Source organism: Lonchura striata, chromosome 3 (genome assembly GCF_050655825.1).
Source record: "Lonchura striata isolate lonStrDom1 chromosome 3, ASM5065582v1, whole genome shotgun sequence".
Classification (NCBI taxonomy): domain Eukaryota; kingdom Metazoa; phylum Chordata; class Aves; order Passeriformes; family Estrildidae; genus Lonchura; species Lonchura striata.
In genome coordinates this window covers 62,657,647-62,680,162 of record NC_140705.1, presented here as the reverse complement: position 1 = coordinate 62,680,162, position 22,516 = coordinate 62,657,647, and the positions used below count along the sequence as shown (strand labels likewise).

The window sequence follows — 22,516 nt, the reverse complement described above, 5'->3', positions numbered from 1 at the left end:
GTTTTCAAATCTGTTATTTCTTACACACAGCAAAGTCCAAAAGAAAATCTTCCTCTCCCAGTTGTAGACAGTGATTACTTTCAGTGCTTTAAAAGAAATGAAAACACCAAATTTGTGCTTACCAGTTCTGGATAATACATACAAAGAAGTTTTGGCTAAAGCAGGGACAGTCACAGATGACAAGCAGCACCAAAATTCATGTTCTGAGAGATGCAGCATGAAAGATCATTGACACAAGGCTGTATATGCCAGTTTTCCACAGAGCCAATGCCTGGTCTTTTATATCTCCTGTTCTGAGTTTTTCTTTCCCTCCTCAGTATTTGAAATCTGGTACTCATTAGCAGAACTCCCAGTGACATCAGTAAAGTAAGCCCATATTTTCTTTGCCACTGTAAGTTATTTCTTAGACATCTGGAGATTTCTGGAGTTTAAATCTGCCAAGAATCAATGGTCATGAATGAAATTTTGGGGTTTGGCTTTATGTAGGTTTCAGAGTGAAGGAGAATAAGTCAGCTGGACTACAAATTGTCATGCAGTGATATGCAGATTTGCACAGAGAAGCCCCACCTCGTTTTCACCCTCACTCTTTAGCAAGAAGTAAAGCTGAGCAGGAGTAGGTGTTCCAGCTGCAAGGTAAGTGCAGAGAAAGAGGATAAATGCTCTTATGGGTTGGTTTTGGTAAGAGATGTATGCTGTGTTTTCCCTGTGCTCTAATGGCAAGTCTTAGAGCCCCATATTTTCATCTATTTTGAGTATTTTAAGATCCCTGTTAGTGCCATGCTTGTCCTAATATATCTGTTTCCAGACATGGGGAAGGGATAAATGTCCTCTCTTTGTAGAAATCTCTCATGCTGCTCCTGGGTTAGCTGGAGGACTGGTGAAAACTAAAGCTTTCTTCCGGCTAATGAGAGCCTGTCACTCCCTCTGAGAGCTGCTGCCTCCACTGAGAAGAGGGATCACGCGCCTGCGTTGAACTCCGATCCTTTGTAAATGTGAAGATTGCTGTGAAAATACCAGGCAGTCTGAGAAAATTAATTTTAGTCTGATTGAGTCACAAAATGTGTGAGACTACAGATGGAGGAGTGCCCTCCTTCCATCCCAGCTGTGCCTGCAGAGGACATCCCTCCTGCTTTTCCCTGTCCCCCTGCTAGAGATGTCCCCACCTCCAGAAAGGGAGGAAGAGCAGACAAAGCTGCTAAATGGATCCAGACCCTGCCTGCCTGAAAGAGGCACTGGCAAACCAGTGCAGGGAGGGAAACAGTGAAGGGGAGGCTTTGTAAGAGCAAGTGGCAAAAGTGCATCCACGGCAGGATGCCTGGGGAGCCTTGGAACCTGGGGGAATAGCAGCCTTCAGCCATTTCACTTCAATCCCATATTCTTGGTCTCCTCTCTGATGGTTTAGATGTGTGCATTCATTGTGTGGGGAGATGGAGTATCAAGTACCAGAGACAACAGAAAACCAAAGGCACCACCTGACCCAATATCACGATGCAACAACTGCACAGTAACAGTGAGTTAGCTGAAGCAGTGGGCTCTAACCCACTGCTCTGCAGCATGCCTTTAAAACTGTAAATGCCAAAGAAAGCAGCCCTTCAGAGGCTGTTCCTTTGCACTGAGCCCTAATGGTAGCTACAAAAACTTCTCAGCTACTGTACCCCAGATTGGACCTGAATATGTTAGTGAAATAGCATGCAGAGCTTGTTTTTGCCTAAAGCTAAATAAAAGACAGACACATTAGAAGGATAGGTACATACATATTCCTTCTCTTTCTGGTGTCGCTCCTCGGCTTCCTTCATCATTTCCTGAGACTGTTCCAACTTGGCATCCACCAGTTTCTGTTGAAGTTCTCTATGCTTAAATATTTTGTCAAGGTGCTGTAAAAAAATAAATTTTGCTGAATGTGCAGGTTTAATTATCTACATAGACCTTCATGCTTGTACATGTACAGCTATTTACTGGAACACTTAAAAGACAAAATCATTGCAAAACAAGAAGACACTCAACCTACTGCAATTACTTAAAAGTTACAGCACTGATAAGAATAAATTGTGTCAGAATTACCATGGGAAGGGAAACTGGTGTACATTACCAATTTTGATTTATTGTAAGAAAAAGAAAAAGCCTTAGCATCTTTGCCAGTTCTATGGTCTATACATACAGTCATCAGTACAATCTAGTATGACTGAAGATCAAAAAATTGCTCATCGATGATAAATATGCTGGGGAACACACTTTTTTTTTAGCTGTTAAATGGCCATTGCATCTGAGTCAGAATGTGGATGATGGTGTAGACACATTGCATCTGCAGTATTTGGGAGCATGCACAGCTCATTACATCCTCTGCCATAAATACATGACCAGCACATCCCCTTTGTTCTGGACACACCTGCATAATGGAGGGCCTGGGTGACAGGACATGAGTGGGGATCTGGAGATAAGACCAAAGAAACCAGAAGCCTCCTCTAGCTTGTAAAATGTCTGTCTTCATGGTGACTTTCAGGAGATAAATATTGCTGATAGCCTTCTTGCCTCTTAATTAATTTAGATAAAATTCATAGGAGCAATTATTCTGCATGTGTCCTTCTGGTTTACTTTTTCTTCTCATAGACACCACAAGACAAGAGTATACATTTCCTTCATTCAGTATAGGAATTCATACATGATTCAACAGATTTGGAGAAGCAGGTATTGTATCCGTCATTCCAGAGTGTAAAGACAGATAACTTATGTTTTATTCAGTATGATAATATTGTCTGATTGCACTGAGGCTCACAGTAAATGTACTTAGAAACTATAAAAAGACCCATTGTGATATTTGTTGATATTTAAAATAAAATTTTTAAAAATGGTAGTTTGGGATTTTACTGGGGGATTTTTTTCTGGTGTCAAAATTAAAAAAAAAAAAAAGAAAGAATCTATTTCAATTCAAAGGGTCTCCTTTATCTGTCATCCTAAATTTATGCTTTGGGAAAGAGTCAAATAGTTTACATCAGAGCCCTTCTCAGCAACTTGCTTCTGGAGGCAACAAAATATATTGGTTGTCACCTGCAGAACAGGCTGTCTAAAGGAAAGGGAGCTGGGATATACTCAATGGGAGCTTAGTGGGAAGGAGGAAAGGGATGCTGGGGGAGGTCCCCAGGGATTTGGGAGAGCTGTAACAGGTTGGGGCAGCTCAGCACACAGCTGGCACGTCTGGCTGCTTGGGTGCCTCAGCGCCTTCCCCCATAGCGGCAAGGCTACCCTGGCTGCCGCAGGCAGAGACCGGAGGGCTTTCTGCAGGCACAGTGCTGCTCAGAGGGAAAAGTATGGTGGGCTCTACCCTGTGAGACAGCCGAGTGATGGGCAGGCTGCTGGCAGTGCTTCCTGCTTCCCCTGGGACAGCCGGTGTGCTGCCCGCCCCAGCCGCAGCCAGGGCACCGCTCACCTCTTCCCGCAGCTCGTACTGGTCAATGATGCTCTTCAGCTTCTCCGCCAGCTCCGTGTTCTCCTGGCAGAGCTTCATGTTCCTCTCGCTTTGCTGCTCGATCTGAGCCTGGATTTCACTCAGTGTGCTCTGGAAGTGATTAGTTATTTCTTTTCTCTTCTCATCTTCCTCCCGTGCCCGCTGGATTGTTTCCTCCTGTTGTTAAATGGGAGAGAACACAGTAAGTGAGAGGCATAATAAGCAGTTCCTGAAAAATACTGTTTCAGAGTAGCATAAGGCTTCCCTTTGAAGAATTATACGTATTTGCCTTCCTCTTTGGAGATTTTCTTGCTTTCATCTGCTCCAGCATTAGGCATGATTCTAAATTTACAGAGCAAATTACACAGTGGCCCGAAGAAATTAGGGAACTAAGAATTTGCATTTATAAAGATGGATGTAGAACAGAGCTTTAGGTCAAAGCAAGCCTGAAGGAGAGGACATACATCCATATCTTGATTCATGATACTGCATCACAGCTTTTTTTTTTTTTTTTTTGAAAAAGGTATTTAGTGGAAACAGTCAAAATCTCTTTTAATCAAAATTTTCTTTGACTGAATTAAAAAAAAAATCACCTTTTACAATGCCTTGTTTTTAAAAAGGAATCTCAAATTCATGGCCTTTGGGATTCAAATTTTTAAGAGAAATCCATCATTTGCTGAAGAATTCCTTCCAATTCTTCAATTTTCCTTCCCTAACTTTTTAGCTGACATGAGCATTTGCACTAATTTACTAGTTAGTGAATTCAAGGAAAGCTTTAAAGTTGTTTCCCACAGAATCAAAGCAGATATTCAGATTTAATTTTTTCCCTATTGTTGAAGTTCTATTTTAGATTTGTTCATACAAAAGACAATGCAGAAAGAACCTGGATTCACTGCTTTGGATCCAGTAATGCAGAAAATTTTTATTCCTTCGTTTTCTTCCGGGGCAGTGTGCCCTTCTGGGGAATGTAATCCTGATATAGAATTGCTAGACCATATCTGCTGTAGCTACAAATCAGGCCAGGACCGTGTTAAAAATTCACTCTACAGCATGCAAACTGCATACTCTAATAAGGTTTCAACTAGCATAGTAATTTGCATTAAAATCTCTGCTAACACTGCATATGGATATTTTCTATAAATATATTTGAATAAAGCCTTAGCTGACTCTAATAAGGTATAATTTGTATCATGAATGTGACATAGCAGGTGTTGATTCAGGCCCTGCTCATAAAGTAAGGTGAATACCAAATGACCCAATTTCTGCTTAGCATGCACAACACGAGCCTGATCTAGGACAGCTGCTGTTCAAGGGAGGGCGTGTTTGTCCTTTTGCTGTCTGGGGAGTGATAGGGAGGCCAACACCTTGGATGATGGGAGGAAGGCAATGGAGCCATTAATAATACCCTAGTGCACAGAAATTAATAATACCCTGGTGGACAGAGCCCTGCTGTGCTCTGCAGTTCACACAAGAACCTGTGTGTGTATTCATAAGGAGTAATACAAAGTGTGAACCCAGAAGGACTCTCTCTCCTAATAGGAAGGAAAAATTTAATGTGGAACTGTGCAAATGACTTGGGAGTTGGGTCCTGGTTCAGTACCTGGCTTGGAAATTAGACACACAAAATTTGCAGAAAGATGAAAGAGAAGGTCTTCAAATTTTTTTTTCTCAGTTGATGAGAATGATTTTGAAACATTTTGCTTGACCAGCAATTGAGTTATTTGTAGATATTTTTTGTTTAAATCATTTTAGCAGAAGAATGATCTTCCAAAGTAGAGTTAAAAATGCTGCTCAGAAGATGTTCTAAATCTATTGCTTTACCATTCCCAAAAGGAAACATTTAATTTTCTTTTGAAAGGGTGTGTTTACAAACAATGTTATTATTTTTATTTTTATTTGAAACTTTTTCCAAATTTGACCTGAATTCCTAGGTAGTTTTGATTAAGTCAGAATTCCATTTTATCTCTAATACACTGTTTAAAAAAAACTCCTCATGCCCCTCCATTACATAGGTACAGCCCTGAGCAGGCAGAAGAGCGCAGGTGCTTCACTTCCAGAAGTCAGAGTGAGAAATTGAGCTTGCATGTCTGAAGTCCTCTTTCTATGGCTTCAAAACATCCTTCCTCAAAAACATTTCATTGTTATAACGCAGGTAGCCTTATAACACATCACTACCATGATTTAAAGCTCTCCAGAGTAATAAGTCCGTATGAATATAAACCAAATAAAGTGGATTGTGCATGTCACACCAAACAGTTCTGTTACAAGGTGAAACGAGACATCCTGAGACTACCAATCACGCAAATGTAAAAAACCCAACCCTCTGCATACGTGTTACTCAGAAGATCTTATTTCCTGTTCTTCTGAGGTAGAAAAATGATACAATACAGAGCACAGAGACAATATAGAGATTAATGGTAAAGACACTGAACCAGCAAGCATTTATTTGCAGGATGCAGGATTTCTCTGTTCTGCTTTGGAGAAATATATACTTGAGAAGGATATTTGCTTGGGGATGAGGGCTGGTGTGTGTCCTGGGGAGCTCCTCAGAGGCCCTCATTTGTTAAGTCCTTGAGATCTCAGTCACAGATTAATGGTGGATAGGGGTAAAGGGAACTGGCTGAGCAGTAGAACAGTATGGCTACAGCACTGAGCAAAGACCATCCATAAACTAACTAAAGATAACAAAAGAGAACTATTGTTCTCTTTTCTCTGCCCTTTTCTGAACCTTTGCACTCCATGTTTACCCTTTCAAACATATGTTCTTGTCCTAGTGTAATACTGCTTTTGCTCTTATGTTTTGCTGCCAAGAGTGTAAGAATGCATTGAGTAAAGCCTTGTTAAAATTAATACAGGATACTTTGCAGTTTGGGATTTAGTGCAGGAATATGAGATCATTTGCAAACAGAAGAGTGTGATTGATGCTGAATTGTTCTTGTGCCTCTCTGGGGCAGTTCCAGAAGACTATTGGTCTGCTGAAACCGTATCAGCCAAGATGATATGACTGAGAAATCCTCTTTTCACTGAACTGAGCTCTTCATTCCCAGGCACAGTCTGAGCCAATTTGGAGCTGAGCCCATAACTGAAGCTGTTGACTTTTGTGACATTTGTATGAAAGTCATTGCTTAATGCCTGGTGGCAGGAAGGACAAGGGACCCGAGCTGTTCTTGTCACTACAAGATGCTAAGTAGCTACCAAACTGCCAGATAATTGGCAGAACATGGACTCCGTGCAGAGAAATGAGTTGCTTTTGCTCTTAGCAGAGCTGCTCTCTATTGCAGTGGGAGCACATTCTGCTATTTTGCAAACCTTTATTCTGCTTTTCTTGGAGGGAGAATTAAACATCTACATAACTGCAAGGAAATAATCAGAAAAGCTGGACTGTATGTAAGTGAGAATTTGAGGCTGGTATCCACTACTAACCAGAAATTTTTCTTCTATGTGGATTTTCAATGCATCTCTGCATTGCATATTCATCACCACTTGGCTACACGGATCTGCAGTTAATGGGAATTCCACACACCAGATGAGTGAAGATGACATTTACATTACATGATGTGCATATAATGTACCACATGGTAAGTCAGAGGGGGTTTCTGATCTGGGCAGGTCAGCTTTCTCCTTTGCTATTGAAATGACACAAACTACTAGATTCTATTTTCCACATTTTGAAACATAATCTAACTGCTAATCGCAAGCACTAAAATTTATGAATCTTTGTCCTGCTAAAACAACAACAAAAAATATTTAAGCATAAGATTTTAAAAATACCATTTGATGGATTTTCTGATTTTGTGCCCTCTCAGTACAGTCATAAGTGAAAGAAAAATGCACTCATTTAAATAAATAGAACATGAATTTCTGAACATTCACAGATTTCCAGGAGCATAAAGCATAAAGGCAAATATTCCAAGAACTGTACTAAAATTCTTAGAGAGACAAAACTGGATAAAGATAATTAATGCCTTTATTACTTTATTTCTCATGCATTCTGTAAGTGTATTTTATCTTAATGTCTTTACTTGATTTTGGGTTTTTTTTGCATACTGATTGCATGGGAATCAGAGGAAAGATAGTATTCTGGGTTTCTTAAAAGGTCTCCAAATTCTCAGAAAGAAATTATGAAAATTTGAACACTTCTTCCTAATACCAGATCATCCTGGGTATCTTCCCTGGCTCACCCGGCAAAGATACATGATAAAAATAAGAACTGACCCTGAAATATATAGGTTTATTTAAAGAACGTATTCACAAAGTAAAGCAGTCCAACGGGTAAAAAGATGTTGAAAAGGGACTTTCCTAGTTGTAAAGACAAAATATGTAAGGAAGTATTTATATACAACGAGAATGGAAAAATCATGCTCTCTAGTAGGAAGATTAATAAGCATAAAGTAGCTGGGAAACTGTAAGAGGAATTCAACAAAATTTGTTCCAAATATCTTTTCCAAATATAATTAGTTTTTCTAAATGCTCCAGTCTTCACTGATTTGTTCCACCAATATGATTTGCTTAGGAGTATCAGTTAAAGCTATGCAAAGCACTGTACACTGTATCCTTAATTCACTTTAAAACTGGCTTGTATTTCTTTTGAAAGATTTTACCCACACATGGCCTGGTAAATCACTATGGATCAATATTGAGGAATAGCTAGGTCTAATACAAATGACAGGCACAAATTTAATTTTCACTACCAGTTCTGCATGACTATAACTGAGCACAGAGAGATTTACTTCTAGCTTCTCTATGTGTTAAACTGCTTTTATCTTTCTATTAGGGCACAGTTTGAGTGAACATGTGACTATTCTCTCTCCTAGCTGTATTCTTACCAGCACACAGTAAAAGACAGAGCAAGACCCTGAAGGCCCACTCCTGAGCTAGTGGAAATGAATGAAAATGCATTACCAGTAATAGAGGTTATAGCAGGTGGAATTCTTGCTGCTGACAATTCCTATGTGTAATTCTCTACATAACTATATCCCCATAAAGAAAAGGCTTGAACAGATCAAAGCAGAGGCCTTTTGTATACTAATACCAACACCATAACTAACACGTACTCAGGAAAAAAGGATGATCACAACAGAAATATTCTTCTTGAACATACATTTTTCAAGGAGTATAATCATATTATAAATTTCACATTTAAATGGTGTGATGTACCAAGCAATTGGCAGACATGGTGTATGTATCCCAGCATTTTGACACTCCTGAAAATTTTCTCTTTTAACTGAGTCTCATAATGAAAACAACTTCCACAAATAATGTTACCATTCTTCCTGTCTTGACATTTGGTGTCTTTAGGCAAATGTCCTGATTGACCGACCCTCATGAATCAATTGAAAAAGTCCAAGTGCTCGAATTACATGAAAACACCCACCAGCCTCCTGTAAGTCCACTGGAGCAAAGCTGGTGTTCCTGTGCTTCTGTCCATGCACGTGCATTTGCATCTGCACTTTGAGGGACGTGATCTGTTAGCCCCACTGCTCTCCTCTGCACGGAGCTCCCGAATAATGCAAGTAGGGCTTAGAGCTAGTGTGGGCAAACCCAATGTCCCAAAGAGCTGGGATATTTCCAAATGAGAAACAAAGGGGTCTTGGTGTAAATGGACCTCAAGATTAGAGCATATATATAATTATTACATATTGCATGTGCAGATGCAGAAGTCCCTTTGATTTGGTACTAGAGGGAGATGGCAAGGTGTCAGCATCATCTTTTCCCTCACTGCTGGGTGCTGTGATAAGGCTCCCACTCACCTTGAGGTTCTTGTTGTGCCTCTGGAGCTCTCGGCACAGGCTCTCAAGCTTGCTGCGAGCGAGGATGGCTCGGCTGTGCTCACTCTGCAGCTGGTCCTTCTCCTTGGTGATCTGAGCCTGTCTCTTCTGTAGATACTTCAGCTTTTTCTGCTCAGCACGATGTTCTTCAAGCTGGGCAAAACAGGGATTAAAACAGGGAAGCATTGATTAAAATGAAACAAAGAGGGATAGAAAAGAAAATAAAGTGAGCACTTTTGGTTTGGGGAAATTCTTCACACTTTTTTATCTTCTTATAAAATATTTTATATTTACCAGCACTAATGTGATAGGAGAGAGGAACCTGGAGATTCCCAAGCCTGCTTGCTGCAACAGTCCAAAGTGTGCTATAGTGTGGGCAGGTAAATATAATTTTTAACATTCTTGTCACGCCATTTTAGCTCTTCCTTTTTTGGTTTGAATTTCTTTGAAGGATATCTGTGAGGTTTTTATTTTTTTTCAACAGTTGGAACTAGAGCAGTCAGTAGTGCTTTATGTGGTGAGATTTCTTGAGATCATGAGGTGATACAGCAGTTGCTCATTCTATTTTATTTTTCAGTTACCAGGAAAAAGAAGCAGTTTCCTAAATATCCAGGAACCTGCTGGATAAAACAACAGAAGAGGTGCTGGAAATGAGGAATGCTGTTCATGGGGGGACTTTGTTACTGATGGAGGAGAATTCTCTTTGAGTAGAGTTTACCAAAATGACACCAAATGCGGCACCTCCTCTTGCCAGTCTCCTCTGATTCATAGGAGACCATGTGAGAGCATCTCTCAGTTGTGTTTCTGAAGGTTCTGTCATCAGTGAGGCTGGGACATGGTGCATCAGACCTTTTTTGGGCTCTTTGTCTCCATATAATTCATGGAGGTAACACAGACAGTCCTGATGTTCCCCTGGGAGCCTGATGTTCTGTGGGTGCATGACTACTGCCTTCCCTAGGAGGCTGGTAGGGAGGGGGGTGTATTTGGAGGGGGAAAAGAGGACCAGCAACATAATTACTATTAGCACAGTCTGGTTATTTTTTTTGATGCATGTCTATCACTGGATATTTGGAAAAAAATTTCTGTACTGTAAATTAATACCCTAACAGTGAGGTCAAAGAAGTCTTTCACCTCCTCACTGTATCACAGATGTGCATACATTGCAAGGTATTTCTGAAGTCAAAATATTTTCTGATTGAAAAACAGTAGCACGTGAATTTAAATATATACGAACCTTAATAATAAGTTGCTGTTAGGACTACGTTATCTAATAATATGGTACCACATGTACTAATTAACCCCAGTATGACTGGGAAAGTCTGTGACCACTGGGGAATGATGTGCAGCTCAAACAAGATAGTCAACAGCATCATATTTTACACTTTCATCTGTTTTATGCAGATATTCAGTAATTTATGCTTACAGTAGAGAGATCTATGTATTATTGATCAAATCACAGCTAAGTGTACCACAAAACAATGCTCTCACCAGCTTGGAGTATATTTACGGTTTATGTCCAACTTTTAACATGTGTATTGTCTATTTTTGCTCCTGTGGATCACAATATGGGCTTTTGCATCTAATCAAGCTGCACTAGCTGAAATAATCTTTCTAGTATTGTAGGAAAAGAAATTTATTTTCTGTAATTAATGATTACAGAATTAATGAATAATGTAAAATGATATTTTTCCTTCATAAGTTTGTTTTTGTCCCCTTCCCCTTTCTGCTGAAAAACATAAAAAGTGTTCTTTTTGCTTCACATTTGGCATGCACAGCCTGTGCTCAGTGGATAATGATTTATCCAAATTTCATGATTCACTCAAACTGTGCTTGAGATAGGGGGCTTAGAATAAAGTTGGTCTTAATCATGATATAAGAAGTCTTCCATTCATTTTTTTGCTTTTCCATTGCTTTTTCCATTAATATTACTTGCATCGGAAACTTATACCTCAAAGTTCTCAGAAATTTCTAAGACACGGTCTTACTTTTGCAATGAAAAAGGCACTGGTAAATAGAAATGCCAAAAGCATCCCCAGTGATAAATTTTTAAGAGTAATTAATTAAATAGAAGCTAAAATTAACTGCAAATAAAGCAGTTTTGATTTTTGAAAACTGTCCTAGAGAAATAAACAGTCAATTTAGGAAAGAAAAGTTTTATCTTGATCCCACTGTAGACAATGTCAGAGCTTGTCTTTATTTTTTAGCATATTGTTCTTGCACCCAGCACTTGTGAGACTCACAGGACCTCTGAAAATAATTCAGTCATAAACAATTCTGCAACAGCTGTTTGTAAGCAAAAGCTGTTGTACACCACAGTCTGCTTTACTAACCCAACACACTGGGTTTAGTGAATGAGATGTTCTCTGTTGGCGAGTAGCGTGGCAGACTCGTGCCCAAATTCCCCTCCCACTTCCCCATCCCCTCTGGTGTGGCTTCTACCTTCACAAGCCCATGCTCTGGCCTGCTGTGTACCCACAGTTGTACAGACTGTGCCAGGGCATGGGCTGGCAGGGCAATAACCTTGCTGGGTGGCCTCTTCAGCTACAGCCAGCCCCAGCACTACTTGAAGTGGGGGAAGCACTGCCAAGCACCCAGCTCCATCACACGGCTACACCTTCCCCTGAGCTGTGCTGCAGCAAGTGTTTGTGTCACCACACGGCTCACCAGACCAGGGAGCTGATCTGGCTGGAAAACAACTCAGCAAAAGCAAGACATGATCCGGAGTGTGTGGGAGGGGATGGACAGGAGGGAGCAGGGAGAGCGGTCACAGCTACAGCCAACTGCTGACAAGCCATTAATCACCATACGCCCCTCAGCCGCTTCGAGTGAGCAGGGTAAGGCTGTCTCCAACAAGGTTTTTGTTGTATTTAAGGATTGATTTATTTCAGTGACATTGCACAGTATGTCAGAAACAAGTGCTCAGTACTTTTGTTTCAGCACCTTTCTCCTGCATGGGCTACTGGCAATACAGCCCCTGTCTTATACAGTGCTGCAATGCCATCTGAATGCAGTAGAGAGTATGTTATAGAGGAAGAAGACCTATTTCAGTTAATCCATGAGCATGAAGTCCCTCTAAGCATGAGATAAACTATGAACAGCCTGAACCCAATTTATGAAATCAGATGAATTTACATGAAAAATGGAAAGCAAAATTTCGCTTCACATTATGATGAGACATGGACACATCTGTGCATAAAACCAATTAAAAAGTCAATGTTCTGCTTTGCACATTTTTCAGCACTCCAGAAAGTGTAAAATGCTGTCATTTGTAAGATTTCCACAGCTTACGGTCATACAGTCCTTTGACTACAAAGGAAAATATCCCTTCATCTGAAAATAACCCATCTTAAGTGTGGAAAGGACAGTCAGGTAGGTGGCATTGTTATAGGAGTGACATTATGGTGGCAGGGGCTTTGACTCTTCATTGTGCTGTGGATTCTCTTATGATTAGTCTCACTTGTCTATTTTCTGCTTCCTAATACAGGAAGTTTTATACTAAATCCTAATAATACTAAGTATTATTTTCATTTTGATTAAATCATCAATGTATAAGTTAAAACAATACCCACAACAAGAACATGCAAAACTGCTGCTGGAGGTAAAGGCAGGAGTCTAGACACCAGTCTCCACTATGGGTCAGTCTGGTAGATTTGCCTTTAAGTACAAATATTCTGCCTCATCATCTTTCTGGCCCTAATCTTATTTTCCACTCTTTTTACTTTTTTTTCTCTTTTTTACCCATAATTATCTGACCCATAATTATATGACAACTGTATTAGGATTCACTTATCAGGACAGACACTAATGGTATGTGAGGTTTGACCATGCTGCATGTCATGTACTTTTTATACCTTTTTGTGCAGGCAGTTTGTACAGAAAAGAGCCAGCATTGTACTCACCAGCTCAGCATACTTCTTAAACAACAGGTCCAGCTTCTCTTCTGGAGTATTCAGCTTATTCAAATTTTGCATCAGTAGGGTGGCTTCTTTTCCTTAGAAAAAGAGGAAGCAGAGATTTGATGCTAGAGGTAGTTTGTAGTTGATGTACTGTTACGAAATTGATTGTTTGATGCATGGATCTGTAAAAACACAGGGTGAAATGAGGTATTTTGGAAGAAATGGAATAATTTTTGCTACAAATTTCTGAGATTTTCTTTGAAAACAAACATGCTAGAACTTTTCTCCATTTCAGACCTCAGTAATGTGCTTTTTTCTAACAAAAGCATTGTCTGTGAAATGCTTTTGTCCTGTGAAATCTGATTTTCATTCAATGTTTTTGCAATATGATTAGGTCAGACACATGGCACATTTGACTGAACTAGGACAGAAAGGGCCTGGACCCCAAAGGCTCAGGAACAGCTCTCTTTTCAAGTGAAAGTGGATCAAGTCTGGTGTATTTATCTCCTTTGCTGACCAACCCTCACAAGACATCAGGAATATTAAGTCAGATATAAAGACTATGGCGTGGCAGTAAACAATCAGAGAGTGGTAGGTGCTGCCAGCCAGGTCTGGGCTACGTGATACTCGTGTAAATCAGTTCCCTGGCTTGGTGGAGAAAGCCTGTATTCCAGAGGGAGTCTAATAACTCCCTGGGAGTGCAAAGCTAAATCACTGCACAGCCATTTAGGTATTGCTTCTCCTCTGATACCTCTTGGTTTTCATTTCAGCCCCAGGTATGAGCTGGAGCTTGAACAGTGCTTGTTCATCAAATACAAAGTATCCCTGACAACCCTGGAGTTAAGGTTTCCTGTGGTCCCAGGGGCTTGGACATGCTTTTCCAAATGCTCCTCTTTCCTGAGACTGTGAGATAAAATTTGCTTTCTGCTTTGGGCTGGATATTTTCTACTTCTATTCTAGTGCAGTTCAGGAGAACTGTCTCTGGAGAAAATCCTTTATTTCACAGGAAATTCTCTTTACAGCATCAGCATAAATAAGTGGAAATGAGCTAAAATAAAATCCTGGTGTGAACTGTTACAAGGGCAGATGGAGAACTGTGTGTTGGTAGGGTTTTCACTGAACTACTGAGGTAGCAGTAACAGCACCAAAGCCAAGGCAGTAAAAATTGAGGAATTTTTTTCTGGACATTCAAATAAATTTTGAGGAAAAAAATGCATGCTGTGTCTTATGCTTAGTCCATTGTCTGTAAGAATGTCCTGTAATGATTCATTTACAGGCTTAGTCTGCATTTGGGTTTGGGTTGTCTTGCAAAGGACAGGCTCGAAGATTGGCTGGAGTTAAATGTAGGAATAATTTACATCTATATTAGATTGGCATGTAACTACACTGCTCTCTAGTGGCTTCCCAGCAGAAAGTACATGTATTCAAAAACTTGCTGAGACTTCTTTCTAGCTCAGCTCACAGCCCTACCAGGGCTGAAGTGTTAGAGAACAAATGCATTGGCTTATTTCATATATATTATATGGTGAGTCCAGGGGTTTACTAAATGAAAAATAAACTGGTCATAACAGTAAATTTATTCTGCAGGTCCCCATGCCAAACAGTAGCACCCTTATTGCTGTTGTGACCAGTGAGTAGTCATATCTGAGCAGACAGGAGAAGAAAACATCCACTAAGGTAGGCTAGGTTTTCCTTCTAAGTGACTTTGTGCAGTGTGTCATTGGGCTGACAGCTTTGGCTAGCCAATGTGGGTGGCCTACTAGTACATCAGTGTTGTGTGATACAAATTTTTTTTTTTAATAACTAATATCTGATGTAGCCTACATGTTGGGTAGTGCCAAAAATAATTATCAGTTATAGAAAAGTTGTAATGGTCACTGTAATTTTCAGTGGTAGCTGGAAGTCTCTATCATCCATACCATGAACTTAACATGGTAAAGAGCAAGGACCAGGGAATTCTCACTTGTGTTTGCAGAAGGGCTGTGTGAGTATGTAAATACTTACCCAGTCCCTTCAGGATTTTCTTCTCCAGCTTCTGCTCCTTGTTGCCACTGGGCTCCTTTGCTTTGGAAGCATCCCCAGGAGCCAGCTTCTCTTTCTCACTCTCTTCATTTCCATCTTCGTACTCTGCATCCTCCAAGCTGCTTGGCTCTCCCTTCTCAGGCTTGTCAGTTCCTGCATCAGTGCTTTCCTTCTCCATCAGGCTTGTGGCAGACCCGTAGGTTTTAATGATGTCCTCCAGCTGCCGGCTCAGCTCCTCTGAGATGTCACACACAGCTGCTTCAGGCCAGGTACCTGGCTGCACCATGGGGACTGCTGCAGAGGGTGCCAGGCCAGGGGAAGGTTTGTCCCCACTCTGCCCCTGGATGTCCTGCCCAGGTGAGGTAGAAGACTGGTCATTCTCCATGCTTAGCGCAGCCTCTGACAGAAAAACAAATGGAGAGTTAATTTAAAGGCATAGAACTAACCATATAACGAATTTGCCATCAAGCTGTTCCCAAAGCTTGGCCAGCATGTGAGTGATTTTGTGTGAAATTTGGGATGGCAGCTTATCCATTAGTTCTGGCTTGACAAATATGTCACACTTAGATAAATAACCAAGGTGATTTGCCTGCAAAGAGAAAGGCAAATTATATAATTTTCAAGAGAAAAGCCTACCCAAATCTAACACTTCAAAAAGGAAAACCTCTTATTCCCACTGCCAGAAATGACACATGAAATGACACCCCAGTCACTTATACCATTTTTCTTCTTGAATAAAATATTTGCCAAATGTTTACTTTTCTTGATCTGTTTACCTGCAACACTGTCTTCTGATATGGGCAGCTTCATTTCAGAGCTGCATTAGTTTCATTTCCTGTTTCTCTCCTGTTGACACATCTTAAGTCAATAATCACAAAAAATATTTTAAATTAAACTGGTGCACTGAAAATTGCACTGTGCCCTCGAAAAGCCCAGCATGGTGCTTCATCTACAAGTGACGTGGTTTGGTACTGTCACAATAACAGCAAAGAATAAGATTAACAGCTATAAACCACCCTTCTTGTACTTGCTGCATGCTGCTGACAGCTTCTTTGACAAAGTACAAACTACAGAATAAATCACAATGAAATAAAACCAACCACACATAACATAGTTTGATTGTCCATGGTGTTCTGTGGGCTAAATTTCAGCTAATTTATTCCCAGTTTGCAAAGGGAAGCTTTTGTTTTCTCAGGTTTTTGAGCAGCTGCACTCAGCCAGGCAAATACAGAGCCCCCAACATATCAGTGTTCCTGCTCTGGCTTACCCAGGACCTGGTAATGAGGTTGCCAGCAAGGGCATCCTGGGCACCAGGAAAGCTCAGAGTAGTGAAGGCCCCTTCCCTCTCAGAGGGAGAGGCTGCTGGCACATCTGTGTTGCCCTCATGAAGTAGTGCAGAGGTGTGGGGTGCAGAGATGGACCTTGATCTGCAGCTAACCCCCACTACTGCTTGACTGCAGACTCTTTCAGCCATGAGTCCTTTCTCTTGCTGTTCCAGACTGATTTTTGTTCCTTTCCTTAATAACATGATTTACAATGGTGACAGTGGGGAAGAGGGGCAAAACTTACTTGATTGGTTCTTTCCAGCATCTGAAGCAGTTGCTTTCTTATTTTTTAAAAGATTTTGAAAACATGGAGCTAACTGGGAAGCATTTTGTTCCCTGTTCAAACAGGCTGTAACATATGTTTTCTATAGTGTCTAAATTTCTACAGCTTTCAAAACAGTAAACATGACCAAAGGCATTATATGATAAAGATATGTCATTTACTGTAATAAATGACTCAGTGTTTTTAAATTCTCCCCAGTCAAAGTGATATTTAGAAGTGTAGCGATGGCCATCACTAAGGCAACATTTTTGAAGATCTGATTTTCTAGCTATATAACCAGGCTTGAAGATAAGATAGTCAAATGAATGATCATCTCTCAAGCAAATAATTGAAAGCTTTGAGTTGGTTCAGGAAGCGCTTGAAAACTGTTAGCTATAAATCCATGCCCCTGCAGTCCACCCATAGATACAACTTGCCAGCAGAAATGGCTCAGGAATGCATCTGGACCTGGTCTTGCAGACCTGTCATACAATCTTGTCCCATTCTTTCCTCACTCCTTGTGGCATAGTCATTATATCACTGCAAAATCATTGTAAAATTATAGCAATCTGATTTGATATCATATTGAGTTTAATCTGATTTGAAAAATTAGATAGCATATGTGCAATTTAAGTAAATAATTCCAGATAGCACAAATGTTAGCCTCCTGTTTGTGATCTGTTTGAACTAGAGGTAATTGACTGCCAACTAATTCAAAGTCAGTAAGAATATTGTAAAGGCTAAGCTAGACACTCCACAAAATATGTGTTTATCTCTGACATGTTCAGGCTAGTGTTTACTCTTGCAATCATTAATTTGAGATAATTGGCAGCTGGCAATCTATCAGGTAGGAAACCCAGGACTACCAGCTCTTGTTTAGGCAGAATAAAACTTTCAGAAAGTATATCCCCATTCAAAATACCTATTTTTGTAATATGTTCATCATAGAGCAGGACTGCAAAATGATCCATTTCCAAATATTAATTTATTTTCTATCTTCCCCTCTTTGTAAGAAAGTACAAGCTGATGTTCTCTCTGTACCCGACTCTCTCCCTTGGCTGCCTCCCAACTTCATCACTCATGTGGTAGCACTCTCTGTCTAAAGGTTTCCTCTTATATGAATCACAAAGCATGTCTCCAAATACTGTAGGCTTTAAATCAACTGTGGCATTATGTGTCTCTGTAACAAGGGAAAAACATGGGTGAATGAAAGAGAAACTGGATGATTAGAATCAAGGACACAAATGTTTACAAGCTGGCCTTGCAGGAAATCTTCCCTAACATACATTCCTGGCTAGAAAGGGATTAGTTATAATCAGTCTGAAGCCATGGCAATTCACATCTGCTGAGTTTCCACCCACCAGCTCAGAATGGTGAGCAGGCAGGAACCCCAGAAATACACAGCAATAAACTTCTAACCCAAAGGAGCCAACCTGCTGGGTCATATTAGCAGTTATATTTACACACACAAATAAATATCCTAATGTTTTATTTTGTTCTTCCTCAGGCTAAACCAGAGTTCTGATAACTGCTTTCCAGCACAAACACAATGCCTGTGAAGACTTGTATACTTTGTTTTGCACAACAGCTTCAACAGCGCTGCAATTTATGTTGAGGGAGTCACAGCATCTGAGAGTTGCCTACTGACAGCCTTTGATGCTGGGAGTTTTTACTGCAGTTGGCCCCAGCTGTCCCTTGTACTCCAGCCTGCTTAACCTTGATGTACACAAGGAATTCTCCCTTATCAGGCCATAAAAGACTTTTGGTGCCAATTTCAGCAAGACCCAAAGTATTTATATTATACTCTATCTTAAACACAGTAATGCCTAAAAATTAGGTGACTGAGTCCAGAAGAGGAATTCCTTGGTTTTTCAGACTTGCCCAATTTTAGACTGGCCACTTCTTCAGTTTTGCAACTCCTACTAGCATTACTGTTGCCTCCAGGCACCTGAACTTCTAACACAGCCTTACTCTGTTTTATGGTAAGGGGGAGGACTGGTCAGTCTGACTGAGTCTGAGCATTGCATCGTTTACTTTTTACTCTTTTTGTCCTGCATTCCCAAATCCTGGACCTGTTCCACAACTGTGAGATCAGCACCTTTCTTGGCCCTGGTGTTTTGGATGGAAACTTGACACTTGTGGTTGCTGCCTACAAATAGTAGCTGTGGTCCTCCTCTCCTTCAGTGGGGAACACCCCCAAGAGCCAGAGGGTGCTGCTGCCTCCCCACTGTGAGAAAGACTCTACTCCATTCTCCTTCCTCCATTAAGAACTTGGGATAACTCAGGACAGAAATGGAACTCTCAGCATAGCTGAGCACACAGCATGGCCACAGCTGCACCCAGAGACAAAAGGTGTGTGCCTCAGATCAGTCTGGTTACATGATGAGTTTGTTTGTCTGCAACTATATCCCTCAATATTTCACATTTACAGCACAATTTGCCTTCACTGTGCTTTGAAAATAGTCAGTATTTCCAAAGTAAAAGGTCAGTAGGCAAGGGCCAATGACTGATTTAGCAGAGCTGCAATAGCCATCCCACTGCTGCTGGGAAAACTGCTCCTGTGCTGGGGTGTGCCGGTCCACCTCTCACACTGCTGGAAGCTGGCTCTGCTGCCCAGGCACCCTCCTGGCATGATCAAAACACAATTTTCTTAGCTTGTCTTTGAAGACTGCCACAGAGTTTTGTTTAGCTTTTATAAACAGTGTGCTTCCCCTTCTTTGTCATGGGATTTGCTTCCTGATTTCTTTCTTGCAGCTTGAACTTCTAGAGGGTTTACAGACTAGTCTATATTTAGCTTTTGCATCCCCATGCATTCAGCAGAAGGACACATGGCACCTGCTCTGAAGCCAGGAGCTATTTTAAGCTCTTCTAAAATGAGTGATGGTATTTAGCACTTTATGCTCAAAGTTCACATACACACAAATTTCTCTAAACCAAAGCTTTACATATATTTGCACTAGCCAACACATGCTGATAAAATCTGATTTTTTATCTTCATATAACACCAGATTGGTCTGCAGTGACACCTCAAAGGAGCAAACATTAAACTCTGGAATTGCCCCTGCTACTGTAGCTCCAATCGTCCTTCAGAAAAGTACAAGAACCTTCTTACAGTCTAGATAGACACTGCCCTGTGTGTTACTTTAGAAAGCAGAGATAAAACCAACTGTATCAGCTACCCACTGCATTTGAAGAGCTTTATGATTTATGTGCAATTTTCTAGTACAAAACTGAACAAAAGTTTGGAAGTTTTGTGGCAGTTTGGCTCAGAACCACACTTGGAGGCTTTTTGAAGCTTCCTGCCTCACCTCTCATGTGGCACCTGAATCTTGACCATTGGTCTGTTGTAACAGATCATGCATGGCCCCTAGTCTCAATTCAACACAAGTGCTACCAAAGTAATCTTAAATTTCTCTGATCACTCTTAAGACAAGAATTTCTTACTTTCACCAACAACTTGGATACCTTCCTGTTTTCCTCAGATGTCACATGGTGCCCTGGCTTTCCTAGGGCTGTTCCTAGAAAATGCAGATTGACGCTCCCAAAGGGAAGTGCTTACATTAAAGCCCTTGTGCCATGTCACCAAGCAGTGACAGCAAGGAAGGCATTCATCAGACTTACCGGAGCAAAGAGAAGATCTAAGCAGAGGAAAAAAGTCGGGCAGAAAGCTCAGACAAGGGCACGCCAGCAACAGGCTCTATAATCCTGCCACTGAGGAAAGAATGACGGGAAGACCAAGTGAGGAGGGAAGGACAGAATGACACAGGAGGAGCAAAGAGTGCAGGGACTGAGTGTGCACTGTGCAGGGACCGTCTCTGATAGGCGCAGGGGAAGCTGCCTGCTGGCTGGCAGCATGAGCCAACTATGTTGGCTATTCCCTGCTCTGACAGAGATAGCATGAGAGATTAGAGACTTGGACCCTCAGAAAGAGAAAATAAAGAAATGATACTTACACAGCTGCTCCCCTTCAAATTTAAGTCTTAATCCCTCAATGACTTGAGGGGTTGTGCTGTGTGAAATTTGTCTGTATTGACAATAGATTGGTCAAACTTGGTTGAATTTTTCAGTGTCTACCACAAAGACTGGGATGGATTTCCATAATGTGAACTCCCAGCTGTTACTGCCCTTTGCAGTCTTGGATTTGGGCAGGATTTGTTAAAAACAAACTGATTCCTAATCAAAGACTCACTGTCTGGAAGAGACCACAGGACATCTTTAGTTTAAGCTCTTGCTTGAGGGAAGCTCAGCTGTGATCTCAGATTGGGTCTCTGAGGGCTTTAAATTAGTCTTTAAAACCTTTGTGGATGGAGACTCCATGATCCATGATCATGGGAAGCCTCTTATCTGGCTTGACTGTCATGGCACTGAAAAAGTTTCTCCTTCTGCCTAGCCTTAACTTCTCTTGTTCCTGCTTGTGCCTATTGCCTCTTGTCTTCCTGCTTTACACTCCTATAAAGACCCTATCTCTATGTTCTTCATAATCTCCTCCAAAGCTGTCCCTTTTCCAGGCTGAATATCCAGCCTCTCCTCACAGGACAAGTGCTCCAGTGCCAGCAACCATGGTGGTCCTCTGTTGACCAACTTTTCCATTAATGCAGTGATGTTAAAAGAGGTGAGTGGTGTAGCTGCCCCCGATCCCAGCAGCTCCCAAACAAAAATTGCAGCCAAGCAAACCTTCTGACCTACTTTCTGTATGTGACCATGCTGGCTCATGTTGGCCCAAAGTTGTTGATACAAACGTGCAGAGTGCTCTCCAGGGACCTCAGCTGCATGCTGCTTACGCGGCAACCAGAATTTCACTCTTCTGTGACCCACAAGCCACTCAAGCAGCATCTTGAGACTCCGTATCACCTAAGCACCATCTGCTACCCACTCCCTAGAAGGAGATGTAGGTCAGTTTAATGCACAGATATGCAAACAGTGGAGAAACGATAGGCTGGTACTGGAAGTGGGAGCCAGGGCTATGAGAAGAAGGACAGGACTTGGTCTCCAGTGAAAAACAAAGAGGCTCAGAACAAAGGGTGGCAAAATAAATGTATACTATAATGGTTTGAAGTAAGCTTCAGACTAATCCATGACAACAGAAGAACCAGAAATGCTTTGTGCCTGATTTACAAGGGATGCCAGAGAAAGAAGTACTGGGCAGCTCAATATCAAGAAGTACCAGTTCAGAAATAGTCTGTATGTTAGCAGCATCTCAGACTTTTACTGGAGAGGACTAAAGGTCTTGCTATATTTGTGGAGATGGTGGGGCAAAAAGGTCACGCTTGAGGTGGTTTCTCATTAGTCTTATTTCTCTACTTGGAAAAGGTAGCTCCTATAATTTGGGGATGCATGGGCATTATGGCTTCAGGGAAAATCTGTTCTTCCAATTTTCTTCAGACACTAATGGTGTCTTGATAGTATTCCTAAGGAAGTCACTGATTTAGGGGTAATGAAAAGCAGTGAGCTTGCAAGGTCTGGGGCTTCTGTAGAAAATCTTTTGGAGAGGGTTGGAAACTGGCTGGATGTGTTTTGAGAGAAGATAAAACTCTGGCGATGTTTGTGATAGGGCAGTGTGAGAGATCAGAATACCAGTGAAGATAAGAGTGTTTGTATGGGCTCTTTGTGCTCCTCCTGATTTGACTGAAAAATTCTCCTGTTCCAGCCCCTGTTCACTTTTGAAATAAAATCAGCTCTGAGATCAAAATGCACAACTGAGCTACCAAGGAGCTAAGTAACAGCTGAGCTGCAGAAACTTACTCTGGCATATTTTCACTCCTTGGCAAACACAAGGAAAGACGGGTTCAGCTTTGCTCTCT

At 41.1% G+C, this 22,516-nt stretch overlaps 1 protein-coding gene across 1 annotated transcript in view; it reads right to left on the bottom strand.

Annotated features, from left to right (window-relative positions):
• The window catches only part of TXLNB (taxilin beta), a 34,714-nt gene extending 14,188 nt beyond the window's left edge, over positions 1–20,526 (bottom strand). Inside the window, exons 1-6 of the mRNA XM_021553067.3 lie at positions 20,337–20,526; positions 15,111–15,527; positions 13,110–13,201; positions 9,193–9,363; positions 3,425–3,619; positions 1,755–1,874 (exon numbers count right to left, since the gene is read on the bottom strand). Coding sequence (XP_021408742.2) covers positions 1,755–1,874; positions 3,425–3,619; positions 9,193–9,363; positions 13,110–13,201; positions 15,111–15,513 — 981 coding nt within the window. The 5' untranslated portion in view covers positions 15,514–15,527; positions 20,337–20,526. The remainder of the gene's footprint in view (positions 1–1,754; positions 1,875–3,424; positions 3,620–9,192; positions 9,364–13,109; positions 13,202–15,110; positions 15,528–20,336) is intronic.
• Between the last annotated feature and the right edge of the window lie 1,990 nt (positions 20,527–22,516).